General features: G+C 48.6%; 1 protein-coding gene across 2 annotated transcripts in view; it reads right to left on the bottom strand.

The window, feature by feature from the left end:
* Nucleotides 1-2,963: 2,963 nt before the first annotated feature.
* The window catches only part of USB1 (U6 snRNA biogenesis phosphodiesterase 1), a 26,521-nt gene continuing 12,441 nt past the window's right edge, over nucleotides 2,964-17,043 (bottom strand). For both annotated transcript variants that reach the window (XM_023210061.2, XM_023210060.1), the window contains exons 3-7: nucleotides 14,045-14,228; nucleotides 9,999-10,052; nucleotides 6,870-6,975; nucleotides 5,243-5,326; nucleotides 2,964-4,161 (exon numbers count right to left, since the gene is read on the bottom strand). In XM_023210061.2, coding sequence (XP_023065829.1) covers nucleotides 4,057-4,161; nucleotides 5,243-5,326; nucleotides 6,870-6,975; nucleotides 9,999-10,052; nucleotides 14,045-14,228 — 533 coding nt within the window. In that variant the 3' untranslated portion in view covers nucleotides 2,964-4,056. The remainder of the gene's footprint in view (nucleotides 4,162-5,242; nucleotides 5,327-6,869; nucleotides 6,976-9,998; nucleotides 10,053-14,044; nucleotides 14,229-17,043) is intronic.

Below are 17,043 nucleotides of genomic sequence, written 5' to 3'. Positions count from 1 at the left end.
ATCATTTCCACGGACTCACTTCTCTGTAGGATCCCTCATCTGGGAAGTGGGTTTCTAAATTCTCCACTTTGAAATTTGCTTTTGGGAAATGTGCAGTGGTCTTCAGACACAGACAACAGGGTTGTCCTTGTTTAACCGACCACGTTGCACTCTTTCATGATATTTAGTCCCGATTAGCCAATTTTAAAAAGTTTGGGGCTAGGAAAAGTGGCTCAAGCCTGTAATCCCAGCACTTTGGGAGGCCGAAGTGGCAGAATTGCTTTAGCCCAGGAGTTCAAGTCCAGCCTGGGAAACATGGCAAGACCCCATCTCCACAAAGAATACAAAAATTAGCCAGGCGAGTGTACGGCTGTAGGCCCAGCTACTTGGGAGGCTGAGGTGGGAGGATCACTTGAGCCCAGGAGGTTGAGGCTGCAGTGAGCTATGATCATGCTGCTGCCCTTCAACCCAGCTGACTCAGAGCGAGACCCTGTCTCAAAAAAACAAAACAAAACAAAACAAAAAAAAAACAAAAAAAGTTGGGGCTTAAGGGGCTAGCTATTAGTGAGCGGAGCCCAGGAATGAATGGAGCAACATTCTTAAAGGCCTGGGTGTCAGTCAAGTCTGGTGATTTTCTCTCTGTTGGAGGTTCCTCTCTTGGGGTCCAATCCTGCCTTAAGGAAATGACATCCCCTGTGACCCTATCTTGAAGCTCCCAATTATTGGGTCTGGCTCCTATAGGTACTTTGGGAATCCAAGGTGGATTTGCACCTGCATCCAACCCAAGATAACTGGGTTTCTACTGGGTCTGGTCAGCACCCAAAGCCTGAAAGGACTAGTCAGTGGGACTGAGATGTGTGAACTCCAGCCCTTCCATCAAGTAGCTTTAAACCTTATCCATATTTTGTCAATATCGTTTCATCTATGCCCTGACACCCCCACCCACCACCACACACCTTTTTTTCTTGGTCTTTTGAATGAAAGCCCAGACGTGGTGTTTCACAGCAGTTTCATTTAGAGGTCCCAATGTGGTGTGAGGGGTTGTAAAAAGCTCTGGATCAGAAGCCAGGTCCCTGGGTTTTTGCCTCAGCTGTAATTTACTGGGCAATCGGAGCAAGTTATTCCCCTCTTTGGGTTTGTTTCCTCATTTGCAAAAGGAGAGTTCTGAGGTCGTAGGGGAGGTCTCCTGTTCAGTGAAGGAAAGTAGCTGTGGGCTGGAAGGAGGCCCAGGACACCCCCTCCTCCAGCTCTCCCCTCCAGGGGCCCCTCAGGCGATGCACCCACCCGACACACCATCAAAGGTGAAGCAGGCCTTGGGACTCTTGGTGCCAAGACAAGGAATAAACAAACAAGCCAAGGTAATTTCCCTCTCCCTTGGAAACAAAGCTGGGGTGGTCTGGAGAGGCGCTGGAGAGTGCCAGGTGGAAACCAGCCAAACAGGCGTGAGATGATTTCCCTGCCCTGTGGGGAACATCTGAGGACACCGAGGCCAGATGTGTTGATTTTGTACTCTCCCTGGTGTGATAAAATCCTCATCAAGAGCATTTCTTTGGGCCAGCCTGCCTGGCGGGAACTGCAGCCTGCTCTGGTCTTCCCTGTGTCTCCAGAGTTGTCTCCGAGGTTTCTCCTCTTATGGAGAATCTCCTCTTATGGAAGAGCCCCAGCTGCTTCTGCACTGTCAGCGGGAGCGCTTGCTCAACGGGCTCACTCTGCTCCAGAGGCACACTCAGTGTCTGGGTGCCCGCCAAGCTCCTGCCGCCAGCCTCCTCCTCAGGCCCAGCCTGCCCACCCCCTCCTCACCCCTCCCCCTCAGCGAGGCTCCTGCTTCCTTCCTCCATTGCCACCTTCCATTCTCCATTGAGGAGCCGGTTATTGATCTTGGCCCATTTCTCAAAGTTGCTGCACTCCAATTCCATCCTCAGCACAGACGGACTCCCCAGCCACATCCTCCCCTGGGGGAATGGCCCCGTCCCTCTTCCTGGGCTTGTTGATGGAGGTCTTACCTCACACCTGCCCCCCTCCCAATAAGAGCCAGTACCCAAGTTTGGGGAAGTACCATGTTGAGGATGCGGATTCTTCTCTGTGCTCCCTGCCTGTTCAGCCCTGCTGTGAGCACCCAGAGGGCAGACCTAGTCTGCTTCACCAAGTGCCCAGTTCAGGGCCTGGCACAGGGCAGGTGTCAGTTAAGTACAGGCTGCACAGCCAGAGCTGCCGTGTTGCTTGCAAGCCAGAAAGTATGCCCGGCATCTTCCTCCTCTCCAGAAGAACCAACCTAATGATGAGTTGGAGTCAGCAGATCAATGCAGTGGGGAGCAGGAACAAGGCACAGAATGTGCCTGGGTCTTTCAGTGCAGCAGCTGGGAGGCTGCCCCTTTCAGGAAAGGCGGGGCAGTGGGGGCCACCATGGGAGCCCGGGCAACAGGCCCCTCTCCCCACACCTTTCCCTCAAGCCCTGTGTCCACACTCAGATGCCAGGCCTGACCATGAGGTGGTGTGCTGGGCTGGATCAAGGCTGCCCCAGCACAGGACCTGAGGTTAGGGCTGAGTACAGCCCTTCCTTGTGATTTCTCATATAAGCAAGTCACTTAACCTGTTCTTTTAACAGCGGACTAGCCATCCTGTTTACCTTTCAGGGGGGATACTGGGAGGAAGACACGAGAAGGTTCTGGGAAGCGCTCAGTGTCACAGCAGTATAAGGTGTCAATGTCTGCCTACGTGGGTGAGGGATGAGGGTGGTGACCCCTGCCACGCACCTAGCTCCAGGCTACATGTGCTATTTGAGAACTGTGTGTAGACCTGGCAGGCCAGGTGACTCCTCCCTACCCTTATTTTACCGAAGCATCATTAATGCCTCTCAAGGCCACCTTGGAAGTCACAGCAGAGACTTCCAAGAGTCCCCCCAAGCTGTGAGACACAGCTGGACAGGGTAGGGGAAGGTGAAAGTCATCTTTTCACTGGGTTAAATACAAGTAGTCCAAAAGAGATCCAAAATAAAAAATGTAATTTTTTATTTGTTGAACATAATTTAAAACTGTAACATAAAAAGATTTCTCTATCCATCACCAGAAATCCAGAAGACACCTGAAGAGGACTGACTGTTTCCTTGCCACGCGGAAGGTTTGATGAAAAAGTTAAAATCCCATGCATCCCTGGCCCTTCCTCCACGTTGCCCCTCAGAATGCTGCAGCTGCAGCAGGCAGGAGGGAGCAGGAGAACCCCGGCTGTGGAAGGCCCCTCTGCCTCTCTGGGAAAGCTGCTGGGGAAGCCAGAGGTCACAGTGCATTGGAGGCCTGGCTTTCAGCCACTGGCCAGGCCAGAATGAAACATCTGTTCAAGTCTCCCCAGGCACCTTGCTAGGGTAAGTGGGAGAAAGAAGTGGAGAAAACTGAGGCTGGGTCACAAGTTCTCATCCTGGACCCTGGCCTTGAAGTAGCCCCTGCTGGCACAGGAGCAGGGTGAGAGTAAAAGTAAATAAATAAAAGCGACATGCTTCAAGGAGAGAGGGTGACAGACCCACTGAAGCACCCCGTGTCCTGGCTTGGCCAGGGATAAGCCAGGGTGTGATGATGTAAAACACTCTGATCTGAGGCCAATGGCATCAAAATACAAATTGCTGAAGTGGGAGAGGGAGTGAAGGGCTGTTTGTTAGGGGGACTACAGTGGAGATTCTGGCGAGTGTGGGTGGGCTCACCACTGACCCCAATATTTTCTTTGCGTAACAACCAGAGTTAAGAATTAGGATGCCCAGGCTGCCCTCTACTGGCAGTTTCTGGGAAGGACCACAACACAGCCACACCCAACCTGCAACCCCCAACAGCGGAGAGAGGAGAGGAAGAGAGAGGGAGGGAGGCAGGGTAAGAGAAAGAGAAAGAGGGAGAGAGAGAGAGACAGAGAGCGGGAGAGAGAGAGCGAGAGCGAGCACTCAGGGAGGATGAGGAGTGGCTGCACCTTCTGCCAGGCTGAAGGCGTGGCTGGGACCTCCCACTGGGAGGCTAGAAGCATCTCCATTGATTTTAGCAGGTTCCTCCATCTCAGCCTGGTCTGCAGAGGGCCCTGGAGGAGGAAGGCCTCAGGTGCTCACTTCAAAGGCATCGAGAAGAACTTGTTCCCAGACTTGCAGCGGACTTGCTCGATGTGCACGCGCAGCAGCACCTCAGCATCTTCAAACCCATCCACGATTGCCTTAAAACAGCAGCCGGGGAGGACAGTCACATTAAGGGGCATCTGGGACCCAGAGGGCACTGCAAACAAAGCCAGCTCACCCAACTTCAGAGGCTGGGCGAGGCTGAGGCTGCAGGCTCCAGGCTCTGCATTGTTGATCTTGTCTGATCACTTCTGTAATATCTGAGGTTGGTCCTATCATCCCAACTTTACAGATGAGGACACAGATGCTCAGAGCCCTGGATTACAGAAACCAATAAAACCAGGCCTGGGACCCAGGTCTGCCGGAGCCCAAACTAGAGCTCTTTGCCACCTCCAGCAACATCAGGCCAACAGCAAGGCGGCTCCTTAATGAGGGAGCACAGCTGCATCCAGCCTGCACATGTTTGGTCTGGCTTGCAAAGTGTTTTTTAAACATCCAAATTAGTTGCTGACATTTGAAAACTGACAAGATTACATGTAAAAATCTAGGTTTCTGGCTTCTCTTATGAAGCAGAAGTGTTGGCAACTCTAGGCCAACCTTCCTGCATGGCCACACTCCCTACTGTCTCCCCAGCCAGGGCTGGAGTATCAGCCACCACTTACCACTTCATGTCACCTGCTGGTTCTCTAAGAACGCACATGGGAAAGTGGAATCTTTCAGCTACTTACTGAAATTTGATAGACTCTGGGGGCTGGATATTCCTTACACCTGGTACATTTCACCCATTTCCAGTGCCAGGCCAAAGCCTCTGACCCCTGGGCAAGTGGCTAGGACTTCAGGGGAAGCCTGCAGCCTCCTTGCAGATCAGGGTTCTGGGGCAGTGCTTCCCAAACTGTAATGTGCACACAAATCCCTAGAGATCTGTTAAAATGTAATTCTGATTTCTTAGGTTGGGGGTGAGGGGGGTAAAGAGCTGTATTGCTAATAAGCTTCAGGTGATGCTGAAGCTGCCGGTCCAGGGGCCACACCTTGAGTTGCCAGGGAAGGTGTTGGGGTCTCCTGCCATGTCATTTGTTTCCCAGGGATTCGGGTTTGGGTGCCTCATCCTCCTCCTCCCCAGCATCTGTCCCGTCATTTCTAGAGTTCAGTGCGCTCTGTGCTCCCGCCCTGGAAATTCACCTGTAGTTCCTGCAGGCACTGCCCCTCCAGCTGGAGACGTGCATCACCCACACACCAGGCCAGGCTGAGGTGGAAAGAAGGGTCCTGGGGAGGGAAACGAGAGGCAGGCGGTCACCTGGACACCTTGGCAGGCCCTGCCATCACAGTAGGTCTGTGACAGAGCTGTTGTGACGTCCCTGCTGGATCCCTGGCCTGCCCAGTGGGAGACAAGATCCTCAGTGTTGATCCCAAGCACCGTCCACAGACAGACAAAATAGCACAGGACTGGTCCTTGCCATGGACTGAATCATGTCCCCTCCCCCAAATTCATGTAGCCCTAACCCCCAATGTGATAGTATGTAAAGATGGGGCCTTTGAGGGGTAATTAGGGTTAGATGAGGTCATGAGGGCAGGACCCTCGTGATTAGTGCCCTTTAATCACAGAGAGCTTGGGCACTGCTCTCTCCCTGCAGCCCCCGACCCCTGCCCCACCATGTGAGGACATGGCTAGAAGGCAGCCATCTATAAGCCAGGAAGAACCCTCACCAGAAACCAACCACACTTGGCCGGGCGCAGTGGCTCACGCCTGTAATCCTAGCACTTTGAGAGGCCAAGGCAGGCGGATCACCTGAGGTCAGGAGTTTGAGACCAGCCTGGCCAACATGGTGAAGCCCCGTCTCTACTAAAAATACAAAAATTAGCTGGGGTGGTGTCGCACACATGTAGTCCCAGCTACTCAGGTGACTGAGGCAGAATTGCTTGAACATGGGAGGCGGAGGTTGCAGGGAGCTGAGAATGCGCCACTGCACTCCAGCCTGGGTGACAGAGTGAGACTCTTTCTTTCTTTTTTTTTTGGAGACAGACATCAACCACACTGTCACCTTGATCTTGGACTTCTAGCCTCCAGAACTGTGCAAAAATAAATTTCTGTTATTTAGGCCACCCAGTCTATGGTATTTTGTTATGACAGCCTGAGCTAAGACAGTCCTATTCACAGAGGCTTTCCTTGAAGTATCGTAGAGAGTCATTACATCTGTGACGTGAAAGAAAATCCACCCTCTATTCTGATCTAGGACATTCCAGTATACACCATACTTTTCAGATGACTTGAACAAAATCCCCAAAGTCTCAAGTTTTGAAGCAACAATAATTGTCTCCATTCAAATTCATACTTATCTCCCTCAGCACGGTTTAAAAACATATATCAAATAAAACGAATGGCCCTTCAAAGCCCTGATAGTCGACTTAGAGCCCAAGTGCCCTTGGAGGGCCTGGGCAAGGTGCAGGCAGGTGTGTGAAGCTACAACTCTTCTCTGAGGGTCAATTTGACCAAAAATTATTAGGGACATCTACTTAAAAAATGTGAAAACAACATGGGAACATTATGGAGCAGAAGGTACAAATCTTGGGCGTATTTATGATATAAAGCAAGATTTCTAAGAAATGTTAGACTTTGGGTGGGCTGCATCTGACTATACCTCAAAGCCCTCACCTCCCGAGGTGTGCATCCTCAGAAGGCTGGCATTCAGAGCACTGACACGGGAGGTTCTGAAGGGTCTTCAGTTTGCCTCTTATGAGGGCCTCTTTAAAGACAGTTTTATTCTCATTAGAAATGGGTCAATGGAGAAGCAGCAGCCCCATTCATTACCTGGTAGAAAGTGGTGAGGTCGAATTCCTCCATGACTCTGTCCACCTCTGAAACTAGGTCCAGGAACTGGGCATGCCCTGAAGTGACCTCGAGCCCAATAAAGGTCCTGGGGAGAGGAAGACAACACAGGCATGAGATGCAGCCTCTGAGAACAGCCATCTGCGCAGCCGAGGAGGAGCCAGGCAGAAAGCCAAGAGACCTGGGCCATGGGTCTCACCCTGTCTCCCTGGTACACTTGCTTTCCTGCTCCATGAGCCAACTCTCTCAGTCCTCAGATTCTCTGTCTGTAAACCTTTCTTTCCCAGTTCTCACCCACACAGCTCTCCTCCCTCTCCTGGATCTGGTAACCCTTCCAGGAATGTCTTCACCCACCACTGCCAAGACACAAACCCAGAAGCTTCTGCATCTCCATTCTCCATTCTCCATCATCGTTCCAACTGCAAACGACTCCTGTCCTCAAGGAGGCCTCTTCTCAAGGACTTTGCTTCCTGGCATCTGCCACGCCTCCCACAAGCACTCACACATACTCTCTCTCATCTTTAAAAATCTCCCCTGAACCCACGGCTTCAGCCAGTCCCCATCCCATTCTCAGTAAAACTTCTCAAAAAGACAATTTCTCCACCATCACTATCTCTTTTTCACCTCCCATCTTCAACCCACTGTGCTGGAAGTGCTCTTGTCAAAGTTGCCAACAACCTCCACGTTACCAAATCCAAGGGACACTTTGCTGTCTGCCTCGTACCTGCTCATCAGTATCTCACACAGTGGACTCTTCCCTCCTTGAAACCCTTTTCTCTCTTGGCTCCCAAGACACCACCTGCCGCGCAGTCCTGGTTTAATCCTGCCTCCTGTCTCCCGGTTCAGTGTCCTCTGCCACCCCCTCTCCTCTCCAGCCTCCCCATGGTGAAGATCACTGGATCTTCTCCATTTGCACTCTCCAGGAGGCTGTTCTCACCCAGCCCCGCTTCCCACACTGGCCAACATTTTATCTCCAGCTGGTCCCACTCCTGAACACCCAGGAGTGTATGTGTATATGTATATGTGTAAATGTATATGTGTATATGTGACATTTCCACCTAGGGGTCCAATAGGCAGCAAAACCTAACAGGTACAAACAAACAGGTACAAAGTAGAACTTTTGATTTTCATCCCACCAGTGTCTCCTATCACAGAAAACGGGGCCAGTTGTTCCAGCCTCAAACCCAGGAATCAATGTTCATCTTCCCCTTGCGTCACATAAATCCACCCCATTGGTAATTTGGTTGCTTCTGCCTCAGTGTATCTCCAGTGTGTCCACCTCTTGGTCTTCCACGGCCATCACCCTAATCCAGGCCACCAATGGTCCCTCACCTGGACAATGACACTTGGCTCCTCTCTGGTTTCCCTGCATTCAGTCTTGCTCCCTTCTATCTTGCCCCCAGACTCCATGGCCACAGACACACCATCTAGCCAGACTGACAACCCCAGATACACATCAGATCATGCCTCTCCTCTGTTCAAATCCCTCCAATGGCTTCCATTATACTGAAAATTCAAACTCCTTACTTGACGTTGCAGCCCCTGGATGGGCTAACCCTGCCCATCTCATCTCCTATCATTCTCCCACGTGCTCTCTGGGGTCGGCCTCACTGGCCCCCTCAAACACGCTGAAATCTTCCCTGCCTCGGAGTCACTTAGTTTGCTATGTCTTCTGCTTGAAGCTCTTGCAACAGCTCTTCCCAAGACTGGCTTCTCATTCTCAGGTCACCATCAAATGCCATCTCCCTGGCCACTTCCCTGGTACCCTCCTAGACTACCCACTCCTGACCATCATATCACACCACAGTTATTAACAAACACTCTCATTACTTATCATCTGTCTCCCCTCCGAATATGAGATTGAAAAGAGCAGGGGCTGTGTCTACCTCTTCACTGATGAATCCTTAGCATACAGCAAATGCCTGGCACAAGTGGGTGCTTAACAAACTTGTGCAGCATGGAATAAGTGAACGAATAAATGAGGCCCCTTTCAGAAGTGCTCAGAGAAGGTGGCCCAGTGAGTGTGTCAGACAGGGAGGCTCGCTTTGAAGGCAGGATAATCATTTCTTCTTATGTTCATCTAACACTTTAATACTTTTAACTTTTCAAAGGCCTTGGGGCTCACTTGAGCCTTACAACTGCCCAACAATGGATGTTGGGAGGTGTGTGCCAGTGTGAAAACGAAAGGTCACAGAGACGAAGACACGGACCAAACACCACAACTGGCATGGAGCTGGGCAGAAACAGGTTTTCTGACTTTCACAGGTTTTCACTAAACCAAGATGCTTCTCTCAATCTCTGTGCAACACCCCCCACATGCTCCCCCAGTCATTATTTATTTATTTATTTATTTTTGAGACAGAGTTTCACTCTTGTCGCCCAGGATAGAGTGCAGTGGCACGATCTTGGCTCACTGCAACCTCCTCCTCTAGGGTTCAAGCGATTCTCCTGCCTCAGCCTCCCCAGTAGCTGGGATTACAGGCACCTGCCACCATACCCAGCTAATTTTTTATATTTTTAGTAGAGATGGGGTTTCACCATGTTGGGCAGGCTGGTCTTGAACTCCTGACCTCAGGTAATCTGCCCACCTTGGACTCTCAAAGTGCTGGGATTACAAACATGAGCCACTCCACCTGGCTGTTTTATTTATTTTTTTGAGACAGGGTCTCACTCTGTTGCCCAGGCTGAAGTGCAGTGGTGCAATCGTGGCTCACTGCGGCCTTGACCTCCAGGGCTCAAGTGATCCTCTCATCTCAGCCTCCCAAGTAGCTGAAACTACAGGCACACACCACCACACTCAGCTAATTTTTGTATTTTTCATAGAGACAGGGTTTGGCCATGTTGCCTAGGCTGGTCTGGAACTCCTGAGCTCAAGCTATGCACCTGCTTCAGCCTCCCAAAGTGCTGGAATTACAGGCATGTGCTACTGCACCTGGGATCCCCAGTTATTTTTCTTAATGAAAGGTTCAGATTTGGGGATAGCTGCCTTTGTTGTCATTGAGTTGGTTAAAAGCAAACAAAAAATGGGACAAACAAGTCCAGAAACAAAGCACTCAATTTTTGCACCAAGGAATCTTCCTCTAATAGTGATTGGGGGTTGGGAGGACCCACCTGGTTTTCTCTTGATTGGTGTAAATCTTTACCTGATTGGCAGTAAAGAAGAATCTGAAATGGAGAAGACCATATTTCAGAAAAAATCATAAGAAAAAAGCAGAAAAAACAGCTTATGTTAAAAGAAAAAAAACAGCGCTTTGAAAATATAGTTAACTCATTTTGCACTTAATATTATCATCCTATTATGCAGGCAGTATACTGAATCCTAAAACATTAGAGCTGGGCAAGACCTTGAAATCACCCAGTCCGGGTAACACACAACATCATCCAGGTGCTAGTAAAAATTTTACTTTGTTAATAGCAGTTCATTTCGACAAACAATTTGAGACTATCTCAACTTTACTGATGGGAACTGAGAAAGCCTTATTTATCAAGTAGTTGATAATGGACCACTTAATAGCTGATTCAGTTCTTGCAGTTTTTTAAAAAAAATAGACAACTCCGATTTCATCTAAGCAATCACGAGAACATTTCTTCGTGTGTCAGGGCTGAGCTCAAGCCTTTGCACAATCCGTTTCTCGAATCCTCACACAACTCTGTGAGCAGGCCTGCAATTATGCCCATTTTATAGACAAAGAAACGGAGGCATGGTGAAGCTGAATTTGGTGAGCCAGGACTTGCACAGTCAGTCTGCCTGTTTCCAGAGTCCTTGCTGTCACCTATGACCCTTTAGTGAGGGGAAGTAGGTCTCCGTTGGTGTGAAATCGAGACAGATGCCCCCACCCACCCACCCCTCAGATCAATGACACAGAAAGAGTCAGGCTCAGCCAGGTAAGTGCTTTGACTTGGACTGGTTCTGTCCTTTGTTCTCTGAGACACTAGCAATCTCACGGTGGAAAGTCCCGTCACAGAAACAGATCATTTTACAGCCCCCAGGCCAAGGGGCTCACCCCCATCTGAGGGAACATAATATACTAGCATGCTAGGGAGAGTCTCACAATCTGCACAAGGGCAAAAGTCAGTCAGCCAACTCTCTGCCTCTGGGGAAAATGTAAGGGATCACAGAACCACCAGGAGCTCAATTAAGCGCAGCTTTTAGGAAGAGTTCTCAAGGTGTCTCCCAAACATCCTGGAGTGGACATTGGATGTCTGTGCCCAACCAAAACCCCTTCTCCTGGTAACCTCCTGTTGCAGGATGGCTCTCCATCCCTACTCCAGAGGCAGGCTGCCCAGGCCTGGCCAAGCAGAGCTTAGCATCTCCTCAGTCACAGCAACGGAATCAGGGGTGCACTGCCCACTCTTGGTCACCTTAGGCTCAACCAGATGATCAAAGTTGAAGAGACCACACCTGGCCAGGCTTCACTCGTGACACAGAGCAGCGACAGATCCTTTCCTCAGAGGGAACCAGCCCAGGGGTCCGGTCCAGGTGCTGTTTTCTAGTCTCCCAGTGAGCAAGGGAATCAGCCACATATACATCCCACAGGGATCAGAATGGACTTTAGGCAGAGTGTTCAGAAGTCCCAGCAAGGGACTCGTCCCAGTTAAGGAACCACGGTATGCAGGGGAGCCCAGGCCATGGCGTCCCTGCAGGGGCGCAGTTCACGCCTCTTCCCAGTGCAGGTGCAGTATGCCAGTCATCAGCACTAGCTCTCCTCCTTCATCCAGGGAAGCTGCTTCTGCAGGATGAGGGAAGCACTCTGTGTGGAAGGGGGAAGGGCCTGTTAACTCTTTACTCCCAAAGAAAGCGCACAGGAGCCGGGTCAGAGCAGGCAGTCATTTCTGTGACTTGTGCTGAAGCCAATCAGAGAGGGAGGCTGTCTTTCCAGGCTGGTACACCATCAGCCCGGAGATGCGGTGGCTTCATCATTGTGACAAAGGAAGGGGACAGAGCTGAGATGGTGACAGTCAGGTGCCATCTGATATCTTGTTACCCCGGTCCACTCATGCATGAGCCAGTGCTACCTCTGAATCTTTTAGTTATACCAGCCTATAAATTTCTCTTTGGTTTAAGCCTCTTTGGGTTGGGTTTCTGGTACCTGTGGTTAAGACAGTCTTGATAATATACATACGGCTCAATCAATTTGATAATGACAATCCAAAGAGCGGGAGGGCTGAACTAGGTTGAGAGATGAGTTTCAGTCCTGATTCCCTGGCCAAGTGACTGGATTGGGACAAACCCTGTCCTCCTCTGGCCCTCAGAAGGGGTTCACCTAACTGAGCAGTTTCCCAGCTGGGCAGTGACATCCTACGGAATTCCTGGGCCTATAGCCCCCTGAACTGTGGGAGTAGGGCTTTGGCTAGAAGACTGTTTATTTCTGTTTTACACAGCCACACACCAGGCTTTTGTATAACACCTCATTTGAAAAAAGGCTCTGCTGATAAAGGCAGGGTCAGAAAACCACCAGCTGGGTGGCTTCTCAGGCTCCTTCTAGTACCAACAGTAGAGGATCCAGAAGGATATTCTCTGGGTTCCCTCATTCCCGCCTCATGACTTCACAAGCATTTATTTGATGTCTCTGTGAGCAGAGCACTAGGGAAAAGCTGTGGGGTCGTTCAGAGAGAGGCCGCAGTCCTGGCCTGGAGGAATGTGGCTTCCAGGAGGGAAGATGGACACGGGAATGACTGCATGTGAGGGTGAGTGAAATGACCACCAGGGGTAAACAACCACAGGACCGACTGATCTCTGGATGGAGGGATTCTGCAGGAGATGCCAACTGGCAGAGCCTCAGTGAAAGAGCAGAATTTTGATCTGGACCAGTCTAGCAGGAGATGCATTTCTGGTAGGAAAAGAGTTATAAAATAATGCAATAGGTAAGGGGGAAGAAAAAGCCCCAGGTTGGCAGACAAAATCAGAAGTAGGGTCTGGTACTAAGCCTTCACCCAAGTGGTGTGCTGAGGGCACCCATGATCTCCTTTCACCCCTACAAGCCCCCAGTGAGGTAGCCCCCACCACTACCATGACCTGTTTGACCTATTATTGTGAAATGATAACGTTTGTATTGGTCTCAGCCTCCGGTTCCTGACACAGAGATCCTAAAACCTATGTCATTTCCTAAGCAGTGGGGGTGCTAGGAGCATCTTTTGTTCTATTATCTGGTCTGTGACCCTGGCTGCTGACACAGAGCTCCTAAGTCCTTTGGAATTTCCTGGGTGACAGGAGGATCTTTGCTTCTGATGAGGCAACTCTCAGTGGCCTCCTGGATGGGGGCCGATCACAGGAAGAGCAAGGCATTATTAGAAGCTGGAAACTTTCAGCCCCATCCCTCCTGGGATGGGAGGGAAGCTAGAGACTGAGTTAATAATCCATCATGCCGACATGATGAAGCCTCTGTAAAAATTTGGAACTACAGGATTTGAGGAGCTTCCCCTGGTGAATCAGAATGCACCCATGTGCTGGAAGGGTGGCTCACCCCCACCTCCACAGGGTCAGAAGCTCCCATGCTCGGGACCCTTCCAGACCTCACCCTACCTCTCTCTTCATCTGGCTGTTCATGTGTATCCTTTAATATATCCTTTGTAATAAACTGGCGACCTAGTAAGTGGACTGTTTGCCTGAATTCTGTGAGCCATTCTAGCAAATGATCAAACCTGAGGAGGGGGTCCATAGAATCTCTGATTTGTAGTGAAATCAGACAGATGTTGTGGGTAACCTGAGAGCTCAACACTGCAGATGGTGTCTGACATGGAGCGCAGTCTTGTGGGACTGAGCCCTTAGCCTATGAAGTCTGCACTAACCCTGGGTTATTAGTGTCAGAATTGACTTCGATTATAGGACACCCAGTGGGTGTCTGTAGAGTTGGATAATTTGTTGGTGCGGAAAAATACTCTACACATCTGGTCACAGAAGTGCTGGATACTGAGCAAGAGCTTACAGAAAAACAGCTGGCTTTTCCTACAGAGCAGATAAGACATCAGGGGTGTCAAGAGCTTCCACAGCATGCCCAAGGTCACGCAGGACAAGAAGTAGAGCAGGCAGCCCCAGGAGAGGGGCCGTGTTCTATCTTTAGGTCTGGCCTGCCTGCTGGGGTAATGCCCACAGTAGCTCAGGAGAGGAGGAGAAGCCGTGGAGGGGAGGGAGCGCAGCGGCAGAGGGAAGCACTCACCTCTGGAAGGAGGCCATGCGGGCTTTCAGAGCCTGCACAAAGGGGAGGATCCAGTGGTGGCGCAGAACCACACTCTGGGACAGGCTGAGGTGGAACGCCTCCATCCTTACCAGGCGGGGGACATATGTCTGGGCATGGGGGAGCAACACGTCAAGCAGATCCAGGAACTCCTCCTTGGCTTCATCTGGAGGAGAAGAGTAAAGAGAGCGGGCCGTTCTCTCAGCCAAGGTGCCATGGCTGAATGAAGAAGCCCAGAAGGCAGATGGAGGTCCTTATGACTCTGGGTTTGGGGAGAAAATTACTTGGACAGCAGTCTATGTCTATGTCGTCTAATATAATTTTATTTTATTTATTTATTTTTTTAGACGGAGTCTCACTCTGTCGCAGAGGTTGGAGTACAGCGGCACCATGTCGGCTCACTGCAACCTCCATCTCCTAAGTTCAAGCAATTCTCCTGCCTCAGCCTCCCCAGTAGCTGGGATTACAGGTGCCCACTACCATGCCCAGCTAGTTTTTATATTTTCAGTAGAGACGGGGTTTTACCATGTTGGCCAGGCTGGACTTGAACTCCAGACTTCAGGTGATCCACCCACTTCAGCCTCCCAAAGTGCTAGGATTACAGGCATGAGCCACTTTTAACAGTATTTTAATAGGTATTTCTGGGAAGTCCCAGCTAGAACAATCAGACAAGTGAAAGAAACAAAAGGCATTCAAATTGGAAAGGAATAAGTAAAATTATCCTTGCTTGAGGATGATATGATCTATTTGTCTTTTTTGCTTGTTTGTTTTTGTTTTTTTGAGAGTCTTACTCTGTTGCCCAGGCTGGAGTGCAGTGGCTCGATCTCAGCTCACTGCAACCTCTGCCTCCCAGGTTCAAGCAATTCTCCTGCCTCAGACTTCGGAGCAGCTGGGACTACAAGTGTGTGCCACCACGTCTGGCTAATTTTTCTATTTTTACTACAGATAGGGTTTCACCATGTTGGCCAGGCTGGTGGTCTTGAACTCCTGACATCGAGTGATCTGCCCACCTTGGCCTCCCAAAGTGCTGGGATTACAGGCCTGAGCTACTGCGCCTGGCCTGATCTTATATTTGGAAAAGCCTAAAGATTCCACCAAAAGACTATTAGAACTGATAAATTTAATAAAGTTGCAGGATAAAAAATCAGCATACAAAAATCAGTAGCATATCTACATGCCAACAATGAACAATCTGAAAAAGAAATCAAGAAAGCAATCCCAATTGCAATAGCTACAAATAAAATAAAATATCTAGGAATAAACTTAACAAGAAATGAAAGATCTCTACAATGAAAACTATAAAACACTGACACAAGAAATTGAAGAGGATACAAAAAAATGAAATGATATTCCATGTTCATGGATTGGAATAATCAATAGTGTTAAAATGTCCATACTCTCTAAAGCCATCTACACATTCAATACAATCTCTATCAAAATACCCACGACATTCTTCACAGAAATAGAAAAAATAATCTAAAAATTTATATAAAACCACAAAAGACCCCAGAATAGTCAAAGCCATCCTGAGCAAAAAGAACAAAGCTGGAGGAATCACATTACCTCAAATTATACTACAGAGCTATAGTAACCAAAACAGCCTGGTACTGGCCTAAAAACAGACACACAGACCAATATAACAGAATAGAGAACCCAGAAATAAATCCATACATCTACTCTGAACTCATTTTCAACAAAGGTGCCAAGAATATACACCGGAAAAAGATAGTTTCTTCAATAAAAGGTGCTGGGAAAACTGGATGTCCACATGCAGAAGAATGAAATTAGGCCTCTATCTTTCGCCATATACAAAAATCAAATCAAAATGGCTTAAAGACTTAAATCTAAGACTTCAAACTATGAAACTACTACACATTGGAGAAACTCTCCAGGACATTAGTCTGGGTAAAGATTTCATAAGTAATTCCCCACAAGCACAGGCAACCAAAGCAAAAATGGACACAAGGGATCATATCAAGTTAAAAAGCTTCTGAACAGCAAAGGAAACCACAAAGTGAAGAGACAACCCACAGAATGGGAGAAAATACTGGCAAACTATCCATCTGCTAAGAGATTAATAACCAGAATATATAAGGAGCTCAAACAACTCTATAGGAAAAAAAATCTAATAATCCAATTTAAAAATGGGCAAAATATCTGAATAGATAATCTCTCAAAAGAAGACATATAAATGGCAAACAGGCATATGAAAATGTGTTCAATATCATTGATCATCAGAGACATGCAAATTAAAACTATAACTAGCTATCATCTCACCCCGGTTAAAATGACTTTTATCCAAGACGGGCAATAACAAATGCTGGTGAGGATGTAGAGAAACACTGTTGGTGGGAATGTATATTAGTACAGCCATTATAGAGAACAGTATGGAGGTTCCTCAAAAAACAAAATAGAAATACCATATGACCCAGAAATTCCACTGCTGTGTTTGTACCCAAAAGAAAGGAAATCAGTATCTCGAAGAGGTATCTGTACTCTCATGTTTATTGCAGCACTATTCACAATAGCCAGGATTTGGAATTAACCTAAGTGTCCATCAACAGACAATGGATAAAGAAAATGTGGCACATATATACCATGGAGTACTGTTCAGCCACAAAAAAAGAATGAGATCCTGTCATCTGCAACAATACGGGTGGGAACTGGAGGACATGATGTTACATGAAATAAGACAGGCACAGAAAGACAAACTTTCCATGTTCTCACTCATCTGTGGAAGCTAAAAATTAAAACAACTGAACACACGGAGATAGCAGAAGGATGGTTACCAGAGGCTGGGAAGGATAGTGGGGGTGGGGCAGGTAGGGTGAAGAATGAGGATGGTTGATGGGTACAAAAATATAGTTAAATATAATAAATAAGATCTAGTATTTGGTAGCACAACAGGTGACTACACTCAGCAATAATTTTCTGTACATTTTAGAATAAAGGAGTACAACTGGAATGTTCATAACACAAAG

Source organism: Piliocolobus tephrosceles, chromosome 17 (assembly GCF_002776525.5).
Source record: "Piliocolobus tephrosceles isolate RC106 chromosome 17, ASM277652v3, whole genome shotgun sequence".
Classification (NCBI taxonomy): Eukaryota; Metazoa; Chordata; class Mammalia; order Primates; family Cercopithecidae; genus Piliocolobus; species Piliocolobus tephrosceles.
Note: the sequence above shows the minus strand (reverse complement) of the source record. Positions and strands in the feature narration are given on the sequence as shown.